The following is a 14,195-nucleotide window of genomic DNA, read 5'->3' on the forward strand; positions in this document are numbered from 1 at the left end:
TCTGGGGGGCCCCTTGGGCGAGACAGGATGAACCACAGTGAGGGGGAGACTTGACTGTTGTTGGCATGAACGGCCATTTATTGCTGGTTCACCACCTGTACAAAATGGTTGGTAGAAATACCACAAAAGAACAGCGTCCTGTACAATTCCACTTCTCTCGACAATAGTCCAAGTCTCTCAGTCTGGCGCCTCGCGCAAATTGAACACAGAACCAGAAAAGACAAACTCTAGACAATGCGCTGGTCTACTCTAGTGAACCGGAAGGCAAAGCTCCTGACAGTGAACTCTCTTAAAGTGACGGTTCATATAATGAATCTTTGGTATACATAAATTATAAACAAGTGCAAACAGTATTCCTAACATTTGGTAAACATAGGATTTGATGACATTTCAATCCTACAAAATAATAAACAATGTTCATTTGACACTTACAGTAACATGGGCTGACTTTGGTAGGTTGGAGATCAGCTGCGTTCTGAATGAGTTGAAGTGGCTTGGTGGTGGTGGTTATTAGAAATGACTGTTGATTGGACAAGGAGTTGGGTGGCTTCTTTCAGCCACCACATTGATTACTAATGATGTGATTTTGGCTTTAGATAATAGGAAACACTGTGCTGCTCTCTTTATAGATCTGTCAAAAGCCTTTGATATAGTTGATCATCACCTGCTCTTAAAAAGGTTATCTAGTATTGGCATGGATAGTGGTGCATGTGATTGGTTTCAGGATTATCTATCTGTAAACATCAGTGTGTGAAATCAGACCATGCTCAATTTTAACACTTTAATCGCCGGAAACGCCGTAACTCGTCATTGCCCGCCATGCTCATTCTGCCGAAGACGCCGTAACACGTCTTTGATATCAATATTTCAAAAATCTGTGATCGAAATCATATTTCTCCTCCGGGGACCTGAGATATACTGCTGATCTCCACTCAACTCTCTAACGGTTCAAGAGCGCCATCTGGTGGCCGATCGGCAGATTGGCCAACAGGAAGTGACGCGTCAAACAGGAAGTGCTCATCCATATTTCGTCCGGGCACTCGCGATCGTTAGCCAGACTCCATCTCGACACACTGGATAATCAATCGCTCGCCCTAACTCAATAAACAACGTTATTTGGACGTATATAGTATTATACAACCTGGAAATGGTTCATCTAGATCAACATCCCATAATCGAAAACTGTCTACTCCAAGCTGATCGTCCAACGGCGCGAGGAAGATACGGTAAGATCCAGCGTTATTTTCTAACGTGTTCCATATAAACGGACCCACACTAGGTGAATGATATAACGTTGCCCACGGAATTATAAACGACCCCCCGCCCATCCGGCCAACATCAGATGATATGTAGTAACTTCTACCTCCAGTTGACATTTTTTATCTGGCACCGATCGCTACCAAACTGTATTTGATCATCAATATAATGCATTTGGGGCTATAAATCAAGTTCTGGAGAAAGCTGCAGAAAACGATAAAAACATACTTATACTTTAGACCATATTTTAGTATGAATATGTGAATGAAAAAGTATAACGTTGCTACACAAATCAAATCAAATCAAATTTATTTATAGGGCCCGACAACACACGTTAATGTCCCCATGGGCCGTACAGGTCTTCTTTAAACAAGTCAAGAAGACAACATAACAATAAGTCAAGAACAGAACAAGAACACAATAGGGTCCAAACATTTTTTAGATGAATGCAAATAAATGAAAGAATGCAAGCACTCCCAGACATACCCCACGCGAAGGTAAGGAAAAACTCACTAAAACCTAACAATAGGGAAAAAAGCTCCACAGGCGGTGTGGAAAAGAGAAACCTTAGAAGGGCCATTCAAGGGGGGATCTCCCTTCTTAGATGTTGGTGATAGTAGTGTTGCAGACGGACAGTTGGTAAGCATGCACTCATGTGTGTGGTGAAACACAGATGAGTGCATGCAATAGCAACTGTACATTTTGAAAAATTAAAGATAGAGCAAATAGCGATAGCAACTGAACATTTTGAAAGATTAAAGATAGAGTTGATAGCGGATCTATTTGAGGCACAGGGGCGGCGCAAAGAGGGTCACGTCCTCCCCGTCTTAGTCACGGGACATTCAACACTCCGGTCGTTGCTCAGGGACAGCCGGAGACAGGGAGATAGGGGGTGGCGCAGAGAGGGTCGCGGACTCCTCGACATCATCGCGGGACATCCGGCACTCCGGTCACCACTACGAGACCTCCGGAGACAGGGGGGCACGCAGAGGGGGTCGCAATCTCCCGGCCTTCGTCACGGGACGTCCAACACTCCGGTCAATACTCCAGGACAGCAAGTCATAGGAAGACAGGGAGACGGGACAGGCATTAGACAGCTCATGAGATTGTAGTAGGCGGACATAGCAATAGATACAAGTGGTAGGCATATATGTGAATGGAGTAGATATATGAAGTAAGCGTATTATGTGAATAGAATAGAGGTACTTAACCCAGCAATGAAACCGCGTTGACTGTTAATCTGTTAACAGTCTGTTAATCAGTTGACAGGACCACGGACAGACGGCGGTGAATAGCTGATCCAAGGCCTCGGAGGTGCATGTAGAGCAGTCACTACAAGCTTGGCCAAGACCCCGAGGCATCCATCACCTTGAGACGGGTACTCAGAGAGACAATGGATATAGGACATTGAATGGGCCATAATAATGTCAATTTAGCAATAGAATTTAAAAAGTTATAGCCCTGCAAAGAAGGGGAACTTCTCCATAGACAAATAGAGCTGGCTAGGGATGGTAAATTATGAATTTAACCATGGCGATCAAAGTGTTAATTATTGTCCATAATAACTAATAAGGTTCAGTGCTGGGTCCTGTCCTTTTTACTATTTATATTAATGATATTGTTTCTTATTTGAATGACTGTCATGCCCATTTGTATGCGGACCATACTATTGTGTACTGTATCGCTGACACTGTCCAGTTTGCCACTGAGAACTTGCAGATTTCTTTTAATGTTCTTCAGGAAGCTTTTATATATATTTTATATAATATCTTGGCTTATGGCTCGATGAGAAATGTTCATTTAAGTTCCATGTGGATATTCTTGCTTCCAAGCTGTGACAGATCATTTATATATGTATATATGTTATATTTATATAACAAATATTTACAGAAAATACAGCTTTTCCGTGACTAGTAGAAAGAGGATTGTTGAAGCTGTTTTCTTATCAATTTTGGACTATGGTCATGTGATTTATAGGCATGCTTCTACTCAGTATATCATTCTGCCCTCTGATTAATTACTGGTGACAGATATGATGACCACCACTGTGTCCTTTATGAAAAGGTTTGATAGCCTTCTCTGATTAGGTTAAAAGGCGTAACTATGATTGGTAATTGTTTATTTTTAAAGTACTTATTGGTAAATGTCCCCCTTACAGTACATCACAATCTATTCTATACATTCAAATGACTGGTTGATTCTTATTCTTGTTTTATTCTTATTTGTGATTTTAGATTTTTGACTACCTAAATTGTGAGCGGTCTGTAGTGCTGAATTTCCCTCGGGATGAATAAAGTACTTCTCTTCTATTGTATTCTATTATTCTTAGGGTTCCTCAAGTTTGCTCTGAACTAGGGAAAACTGCTTTTTCCTTTGATCTTTCCAACTCTGAAGTCTTTTGTGCATTTAAAAGTATGATCTCTGACCACTGTATGTCGACTTGTAACTGTCTTTTTTTATTGTTTATTCTTATTTATTGTGTCTATATGAATGAATTTTGTAAGCTGTAAATTAGGGTAACCTCAGTGTCTTACGAATTGAAATAAAGGGTTGAAATTAAATGAAATACCCTATACACACCTACACCCTATACACACTGTTACATTCAACCCTAAATTGACTTGCTCTAGGCCTGAGCAGTCAGGAAAATATGGCTCGTTAGGCCTTGAATGTAAAATGGTGGACACAGGAAAACAAGTATCCAAAAATAACAATATTTATTAGCACAACTACAAAAAGAATGTGGAGCTGGATGCTCCAGACTCCATAGTTCAGGATATAATTAAGTAAAAGCACAGGGTCAAAAAGAAAGCAGCAAAAATGGACCGACAGCAAAATGGTCAAAATGGTGGAAATGCAGTGAGAGCACAAAATGAGGTCTTCAGGTTAGGCTCTGGAGAACTGTGACGAGCGACAGCTGCGAGAGAACGAACTCTGTGTCAATTAGAAAAGCAGCCATTTTAATGACAAGCAAAAAGACAACAGAAAGAAAACAGTGTGTCAATCACAACCACCAATTAGTGACAACACACTACAACCACAATGTGAATATGCACCACAGACAGTAAGTATCCCTCCACCATGTGAAAGTAATACGTAACACACACCTATACTCTATGTACAACTATACCCTATATACTATATACCCAAAAAATCCAAGCCTGCTTGCCTCAACGACTACCGCCCTGTAGCTCTCACCTCCATAGCCATGAAGTGCTTTGAGAAGCTAGTAAAGGGCTACATCTGCTCCTCCCTCCCCATCAACCTGGACCCCCTGCAATTTGCATACCGCCCCAACAGGTCCACGGAGGACGCCATAGCCCATGTGCTGCACACAGCAGCATCACACCTGGACAAGAGGCAGGGGAACTATGTGAGAATGCTGTTCATCGACTACAGCTCAGCATTCAATACCATAGTCCCCTCCAAACTCATAGCCAAGCTCAGGGACCTGGGCTTGAACTATGACCTCTGCCAGTGGGTCTTGGATTTCCTGACGGGCAGACCCCAGGTGGTGAGAGCAGGCAACTGCACCTCCTCATCCATCACTCTCAACATAGGGGCCCCCCAGGGCTGTGTTCTGAGTCCCCTCCTCTACTCCCTGTACACACATGACTGTATGGCACAGCGGAACAACAACACAATCATCAAATTTGCTGACGACACAGTAGTGGTGGGCCTGATCTCTGCAAACGACGAGAGGGCCTACCTGGAGGAGGTCAAGGTTCTAGCGGGATGGTGTCAAGAGAACAGCCTCTCCCTGAACGTCAGCAAAACAAAGGAGATGATTGTGGACTTTAGGAGGTCGGGGGTCAGGGACTACAGCCCCCTCAGCATCGACGGGGCACCGGTTGAGAGAGTGAACAGTTTTAAGTACCTCGGAGTCCACATATCCGAGGACTTGACATGGACCAAACACATTGACAGTGTTGTGAAGAAGGCACGGCAACGCCTCTTACTTCCTCAGGCGCCTAAGGAAGTTCCAAGTCAGTCAGAAGATCCTTTAGAACTTCTACTCGTGCACAATAGAGAGCATCCTGACAATATCACCTCCTGGTTTGGAAATAGCACCGCACAAGACCGTAGCAGACTACAGAGAGTGGCCCGTTCAGCCGAACGCACAATTGGAGGGGGGCTTCCCACTCTCCAGGGCATTTACAACAAGCGGTGCATGGGCAAAGCTAAGAGAATGATCAAAGACTCGAGCCACCCAAACAACTGCCTCTTTGAACTGCTGCGGTCAGGCAAGCGATACCGGAGTCTCATGGCAAGCACAGAGAGACTCAGAAGAAGCTTCTATCCCCAGGCCATCAGGATGCTCAACGAACAATAACAATATGTAACAACCATCAAATGCACTCACAGCCCACAGCACACACATCCACACGCACACACTCACTTTAAACATACAACTCACTGCAGCACCCACTTTAACCACTTTAGAACACCTAAGCACACGTATATTTATTAGTAAAGAATTTGCACTACAGGGCTGTACAGTGCGACGAGATGGTCGCGAATTGCCCCTTTAATTGGCCGTTGCGATTGGTAAATATTATCTGGGGGCGGGCTTGCGAGCAGTGCTTTCAAGCCTTGCATTCGCATTTCACTCCTAAATTATCCAAGGCGTGTGATGACGCCACTCACGCGAGCTGAGCAGTGAGCACTCAGCAGGTATGATCAGCGGGAACAATCGACTGAGCACTCACTCTGATAGACTGGCTGACTGTCTGATTTAGCTATGAAGAAAAGTAAAGTTAGTATTGCTTCATATTTTCGACGCGTTCGACCTCCTATAGTGAGCCGAACTGAACTGAACTCAGACACACGGAGAGAGCTGCGGCGTCTGCTCCTCCTCCCTCCCGCACCCGTGGCTGTTGTAAACACTAGTCTCTAGTGCAGGGGTCGGCAATTAGGTTTGGCCACGGGCCAGATTTTCCCCAAGCCATTGCTTGGCGGGCCAGGATCAAAAACAATGGCTAATTTAATATACTGATATTGAAAAAAGACAAACGTTTTTCTCTGGTCTGCATCCCCTTATTAACAATTGTGTGTATTGCGCCGTACTGTATTGTACCCATTCTGCAATCTGTTAAATAAAGTTTTCATTCATTCATTCATGAACAGCAGATCAGTTGTTGCAGATCACCGCGGCGGGTGATGGACAGCAGCTCAGAATGCATGAAAACACGACTCCATACCTTGTTTGTTGTTCAGTCCTCCAAACATGAAACATGTAAAATATCCACTCGCTGCCCTCCAATTCCAGATTGGTGTTGAATGCAGCTACTTTATCTGCCAACTTGAACACAGTTGTCATCATTGCCTCGCTATTGTTGTTGTCGCCACATATTATGCAGAGAGGACGTCGGCTCGGCACGCAAGAATCACCGACCTGTTGCGATAAACCCGTATTTTAAGTATGGCTCGCATCTCGAACGCGGAAGTGAAAGTGCGTTAGGGACATATACACGCGGCCCGGTGGGACTATTCCATTGGTTCTCCCAGTCCACGTGACCATTTCTAGCATTTCAATTGGCTATAGTGACAGGCATGCTTTTGATGACTACCGGTAGATAGATACAGCTTCACAATAAAAGACACCCTGGCGTCCCGAGTGAATATTTCCCGCGCGTAAAATAACTATCATTCTCAAAATAATCTGACGGGCCAGAAATTATTGCTGGCGGGCCAATGTCGGCCCGCGGGCCGCCTATTGCCGATCCCTGCTCTAGTGGGACACACTCGGTGAGCCTGCCAGCCGGCTAGCTACTGATATCAACAAATCCTCCAGCAAGTCTAGTAGTGCATGATAGCTCGCGTTAGCTTACTGTTCAAAACGAAACGTCCCATTAAACTAAATAGTTCAGATAGCTCCTGATATCAATGTCTTATAAGTTATAACACTGAGTCGATGCGTATTCGAGCTGAGGGCACGCTGAATATAGTCAATAGGGTCCAGCTGCAGCGCCGGAGAATCCTGGCCGTAGCTGGAGGCTACAGTATAGGGTCCAGCTGCAGCTCCGGAGAATCCTGGCCGTAGCTGGAGGCTACTCGAGTACACACAGACAGTGGAGCTGGTTGCATATAGCGAGCATTTTGACTTGTTGCGTGGTGGCGATGTCTCGCAGATAATACAACTACAAGTATAAAACAATCGATATAAATAATGGTAAAATTGTTATTTAAAAATTTGCCCCTAAAAAATATTTTTTGCCCCTAAATTTCTCATTTAGGGGCAAGTGTGCCCCTAGTGAAAAAGCTTAGCGTACAGCCCTGCACTACAACCCATACCTCATTACACCTTACTGTACATTTTTCTTTTTGTTTTTTATTTTTTTATTATTTTTTAAACAAACACAAACAAACATGACAACACAAGATTAGATATACAAGCATTAATTAACAGTGCACATCCAATGAAATCAACCATTTAGTTAAATGTCTTATCCAAGATATACCCCTAATACCTGCTATCTAATACCCTACACACATATGCTCTTGCTCGCACCCCCCCCTCCGGACCCCCCAATGGATAATCCATCCATTATCATTCGCTCCTGACCAGACACTACCATCATATGCTAGCTTTTATTCTCTCCACCACTTCTAACCACATTGTCATTTTGGATTCATTGAGACCCAAAATTCTTGCTGTAGATATTTCTAGATAAATCGAGATATGTAAGATTCCAGACCTTCCGGCACATTTTTTCCACTGTGATACCAGATAAAACCAATCTCTTTAGCTGTATAGGTACTGCAAACTCAAAAACATCATTCAGCAGTAATACAGAGGGGTGTACAGGTATATTCAGAGTTAAGAGATTTGATAATTGCTGGGTCACTTCTTTCCAGAATATCTTAACTGGTGGGCAGTAACCTTACTGTAAATTGTACCTAAATTGTACCTCATCCTTTGCACTGTATAGTACCGGTATATTGTATGGTAACTCAGTTACTTCTACTCTACATTGAGCATTGTATATATGTATATACTGAAAATTTTTGTCTACGTACTTGACTTCTATTTTATACTTGCTATACTTATTTTATACGTATCTATTTTTGCCTAGCACAGTCTCTGGAGCGTAACAGAAAGAAGCATTTTGTATAAAAGTATTCTGTACTTCTGTATGACAACTAATAAAGAAACTTGAGAACTTGAAACTATACACATATACCCTATACACACCTATACCATATATACACACCTATCCCCTATATAATGTACACGTATACACACCTATACCATATACACACCTATACTCTATATATACAGAGTATATAAGCATGATAGCCTACTTATGAGTGTAGGAAACAAATCTTTAAAAAAAGTCTTTCCTACAAAAACATATTGGTCCATGTTGAAGATTTTGTTTCTAAAGTCTATCATCTAATGAATTATTCATACATAAGAATGATAAATAGCCTCATTATGAAATTTGTGGGCTGTTTTGCATAAGGAGGAATGAGGAGCAGATACCGCCTGGTTCCAATAACGTAGTTGTCCATGTCTAACCACCATGTCCGCTGTCAAAAGATACTAATAATCATTCGTTTTTTTTTATTGATTTGTAGTAGTGGAAATATTTTTCATAATATTTGGAACAGTGTGTGTCTTGTAAGATTTGGGTCGTTTGGGTCGTATCAGCCTCCATCTCCTCTCCTGGCCATCTCTGCGTTGTGTATTGCTTTGTATTATCGAGGCTATCGTTCAGTGGAATTCTGTCCTCCTACGTTCTTACTGGCAGTCTCTTCTCTTCTCTTCTCCCGTGCATTCGGAAAAACTTACGTTGAGTCGTCCATTCATATAAAAAAGGATACTTTATTTACATAAACCAAGGTCTCGCACAGAATGCAAAACAAATTGAAAGTCTTTAAAAGGTTTAAGAGAAGAAACTAAATGAATAAGCTCCATTCTATCTCTCGCTCATGGCTCCCCTTCCCCCTCCACCAGGAGGGAAGCCCCTTTCTCCCTGATCTGTCTGTGGTCTGTCTCGCTATCCAGACTCAACTGCCCTCAACCGGAAAAGCCAACAGCTTAAAGTCTCTTTCGCTTTCGCTCTCGCTCTCTCTCTCTCTCTCTCTCCTGTCCCACAGCTCCTCTCTCCCTAATGAGTGGTATCTCTCTTAAGGAATGCCGACCTCGACTAGCTCTGTCTCGTTACCTAGGTGACGGCAACCGATCAGTTGCTCATCACCCCTAACCCAAAAACACACGCTCTCTCTGTCTGTCCATCTGTTGTATAGAGCGAATGTTATCTCTAAAATAATGTGGCCTTGAAGCAGCCTCTGTCCTAGCCAGGCATCTGTTCAACTCTCTCTGTCTGTCTTTCTTCCCCCCAGAACTGTTACCAGTAACTGCATTTGTATTTATTATACCAGGACAATCCATGACAACTCATGACAACCTTTGAACAGATAAATGATCTATAAATCTCATTCCTGGAATTGGTGTACGTGAACGCTGCTCTTAGTGCAGTAACGTAGGAGAGGAGGGGAACGCACTGTGAGTCTTGGGTTGGTTCTGAAGTAGTTTCTCCAAAGGCGTGCACACGCATGTGATACATATAATTAAGTATAACTCATGATGATGATTTAAGACGAGCTTAAGGCAAGCTTTCTCTGGGCTTTTGAAAATGTAGGGGAGACCTCGCTCGTCATGGAGCAGCCGAGATATGAGAGAAAACTCCAGCCTATTTCTTTCTCTTTTTTGATGCACAACTTCCAAAATACGGTTACTAATATTTCTGTGGGGCCAAGCGGAGAGACAGGGCAGTCCTACAGGTCGTTTTTGACGGCAGTCCTACAAGTAGTTTTGACGGCGGACAGAAGGTTTGCCTGAGCACAGCGCGCACTGTGTCAACGGAGCTCATGACACAATTTATTTCCCTAAATAATAATATTAATATCTGTGTAATAAAAATGTCTCCATCTCATTATCCGTGCTTTCCCAAATTCATATTCGGATTCAGGCTCATCCCTACCCTATATGCTATACACACCTATACCCTATATACACCTATTAGGGCTGGATGGTATGGTATATCACGGTATAATTTGAAGCATAGATGGTAACGGTATATATCGCGGTATATTCATTTATCTTAAAAATTAAATGTCTATATAAATGCTTCTGAAGGGGTAAAACACTGGAATGGCAGCTATTACTGTACACTTGTATTACTAAGACATATTTCACATAGTACAGAGGTATTTTAAGAACATTTATTGTGCAAAACTGCAATAGAAAAATGCAAAACCTTTTCTCAAGTTACTTCCATCTCTGAAAAACACTTTTTTCATGCAATACAATAAAAGCAAGCAACTCAAACACAATAAAACTCCAACATAACTTAACTTAACTTTAGTGTACAAGTTTGACAACATTTGCGCCATTGTGGGTCATTATGCATACTTGCGACTCTTCTTTAAGTCCCCATGATTCCAGCGATTCCCCCAAGCCTTGGGCTATCAATTCTCCAGTTTGTGGTCATCAGGGAAATATGAAGTCTGTAAACATTTTCTGCACAACTCCCACTCGTCATCATCGTTGATGAAATATGAGAAAGAAAGCAACAGAATGCGTCCTCCGCAAACAAGTCGAGTGAATCGTCAAGTAACGTTAGCGTCTTGAAAAAAGTTGTCTCTGCATCTCAGACTCACTTACTCAAGCATTTTCCAAGTAAAAAAAAAAGAAGAAAAAAGCCAGTGGTAAACCGACATAACAAAAGCTGTCACTGTCTACTTGTGTAAGGACATGGTTCCTTTTCAAACTGTCAATAGAAAGGGCTTTGGTCAAAGCACTGGATCTAAGATATGTGTTGCCTGCTCGCAGACACTTCAGCCAAATTGAAATGCCAAAACTATATGGCAAGGTCCGTGAGCAAGTGGAGAAAAACTCTGTACAATTAAACACTATGCAACGACCACTGCAAACGTTGAGTGAATCGTCAAGTAACGTTAGCGGGAAGAAAAAAGCTGGTTACGTCATTGCTACTTTAGAGCTGCTCTACCAGTCACAAGGTATAGTCAAAATCCATACCGTAGCGCAAATTCATACCAGTGTACTTTACTTTACTTTACTTCTATACCGTTTATACCGTCCACCCCACACATATACAGTACCCTATACACACCAATACACACACCTATACCCTATATACCTATACCACAGAACTGCTGGCCACCTGAGACCCACTCCTATCCAGGCTCATGGGGAGTCATTGAAACAGTGTCAGCTTGATGACTAAATGTAAAATGTAATGCAAATGTAACTGAAATGGACAGAAAGGACCGTATTGTTGAGTCACGCTCTAAACAAGGACCTAAACAAAGAGACTGACCTTTGATCTTGTGTTTCCTCTCCCAACAGGATGTGAAGTGTGGACATGGGGAGGAAGAGAAGATGAAGGACCATCAGACAGGCCGCTGAAGACAACTCCAACATGTTCAAACCCACATCCCTTTCCTTTTTGGGGGTGCAGACACAGCAGCACCCAAACCCAACTCACCACACCTGCAACGACCCCCAGCCTCACTTTGGCTATAGAAGGCTAGCTACCGGCTAGCTACCAACCCACCAGTCAATATAGAAGGCTAGTTATCGGCTAGCTACCAAACAAGCAGACAATATAGAAGGCTAGTTATCGGCTAGCTACCAAACAAGCAGACAATATAGAAGGCTAGCTACCGGATAGCTACCAACCCTCCAGATGATATAGAAGGCTAGTTATCGGCTAGCTACCAAACAAGCAAGTTATTGACGACTCACCAACTCAGGGGAGTTAGTTCTCACTTTGTACTTTATTACAGTCTCTGAGTTACAGCGTACAACCTGGGTGCATCACCTCTCATCGTACCCAACAACTGCCTCTGAACTTCCCATAGTGCTAAGAGAGCGCACGCTAGGTGCCCCACCCTCTTATACCCTCACCCCAGGTCAGCCCCCGCACTCCAGCCTCTGTCACCCCGCGGCTTAAGCGACCAATAGCGTCAGTGCAAGCCCGAGCTGGCGGAGTGATGAGTGACAGCTTGGCTGACCAATGACCCCCAAACTCAGGCTCACTACAATATAGAAGGCTAGCTACCAACCCTCCAGACGATATAGAAGGCTAGTTATCGGCTAGATACCAAACAAGCAGACAATATAGAAGGCTAGCTACCGACTAGCTACTAACCCACCAGACGATATAGGAACCCCGATAGTGCTTCAGTAACCTGCTAACAAAGCTAGCTTAGCGGCAGGCTCCCCGTCTCAGCGGTCAAACAAAACATTAAGTGGAACCTGCGTCAGTGTTTGCATTCATCATGTAGGTATTTATTATTATTTCAATGTACTCTTTTAACCCCCCCCCCCCACTGGCTTTGCGTGAGCCCCTACAGTAGACTGTAGTATGGTAAAGCCTCTCTCACTTTGTACTGCATTCTTCACTTACCCGTATAGCATTTATTATACCTTGTGTGTGTGTGTGTGTGTGTGTGTGTGTGTGTGTGTGTGTGTGTGTGTGTGTGTGTGTGTGTGTGTGTGTGTGTGTGTGTGTGTGTGTGTGTGTGTGTGTGTGTGTGTGTGTGTGTGTTTGTGTGTTCACAAGCCTGAAAATACCAAAGAAAGTTGAATGTCCCTCAATGGAGAATGTGAAGTGGTACTTTTTATGTGCTGGTGCAATAGTGTGCGTGTATGTTTAGGTGTATGTGTATGTGTATGTGAATGTTTATGTGTATGTGTATTGTACGTGTGTATGACAGGGTACATGTGTGTGTGCGTGTATGTGTATGTATGTGTACGTGTATTGTACGTGTATGACAGGGTACGTGTGTGTGCGAGTGCGTACGTGTATGTGTACGTGTATTGTATGTGTGTGTGATAGAGAGTGTGCCAGTAACAGACCTCTGAGTTGTGTGAGCTGGAGGATGCTGCGCGGCACCGCGTGGATGGAAGCGACTACAGCATCAGCGCCCGGCTCTCTCTCTCTGCTCGGCGCTGATGAAAGGCTGTGTGCTGATACTAGAACGACCCGGAACACAACCGCCACTTCTCATAATTACAGCTGTTGAAATGGCTTTTAATTACCCTTAAAGTGTGTGGAGCAGCACGTTCTCCCTGTCGCGCTGCGGGCCATCCCACAGAGATCCGCCGCTTCTGAGGAACATTCGGAAAAGAAAAAGTGAAAGGGTTGGATAAAGAGGGGCCGCCGTCAAAGCGTGGCCCCCCTTCCTTGTTTGATTCCCTCTCTCTATATCTAGTTCATGATGAAGTAGAGGCGCTGTTTACTATAAAAAAATCCTCCTTTTTTTTTTTTTTTATATAAGATGTTAATGGTTGCCAAATGATGTTCTTCTTGCTTCTTTTTCTCTGTATCTCTTTCGTATGTCGTTGTCAGGGAGATTGTTTGTAGATCGGCGGTGTCGTTGAGTTGTTTGAACCACTCTGTGCTCACCGTGACACAGCTTGTCTGTGAAGCAATAGGAATGGCAGTAAATAAAATAAAAAAGAATCAACCCCCTGTGTCCTTTGTATAGTGCTCTGTTTGTGTGTGTGTGTGTGTGTGTGTGTGTGTGTGTGTGTGTGTGTGTGTGTGTGTGTGTGTGTGTGTGTGTGTGTGTGTGCGTGCGCGCGCATGTGCGCGTGTTACAATTCAGTAATTGAAGTTGAACTACTGATTTACTAAACTACTGATATCTCAAAATTATTTCCTAATAGAAGAAAACTAACCTTCTATATATCATAATTTTCTTTTTGCATCTTCTGAATTGTAATAAAAAATCCACTTACTGAATTGATTAAAATGAAATGGAGTAGAGGTTCCACTCAAGAACTTGACCAGAAGACCCACAATACTGTGGATCTAACAGTAGTTAAACAAAATAAATTGAATAGGAAAAATGGCTTATTATAGCTTAAATCTTTCATCTTTATTATTATACATATATAT

General features: G+C 43.1%; 1 protein-coding gene across 1 annotated transcript in view; it reads left to right on the forward strand.

Annotated features, from left to right (window-relative positions):
* Positions 1–13,731, forward strand: part of LOC311248808 (alpha-ketoglutarate-dependent dioxygenase FTO-like) — a gene marked incomplete at its 5' end in the record, with an annotated part of 87,115 nt that extends 73,384 nt beyond the window's left edge. Inside the window, one exon of the mRNA XM_084339635.1 lies at positions 11,636–13,731. Within this exon, the coding sequence (XP_084195761.1) occupies positions 11,636–11,642 (7 nt within the window). The remainder of the gene's footprint in view (positions 1–11,635) is intronic.
* Between the last annotated feature and the right edge of the window lie 464 nt (positions 13,732–14,195).

The sequence above is a fragment of the Notolepis coatsorum genome (assembly GCF_963971535.1).
Source record: "Notolepis coatsorum genome assembly, contig: SCAFFOLD_521, whole genome shotgun sequence".
NCBI lineage: Eukaryota > Metazoa > Chordata > Actinopteri > Aulopiformes > Paralepididae > Notolepis > Notolepis coatsorum.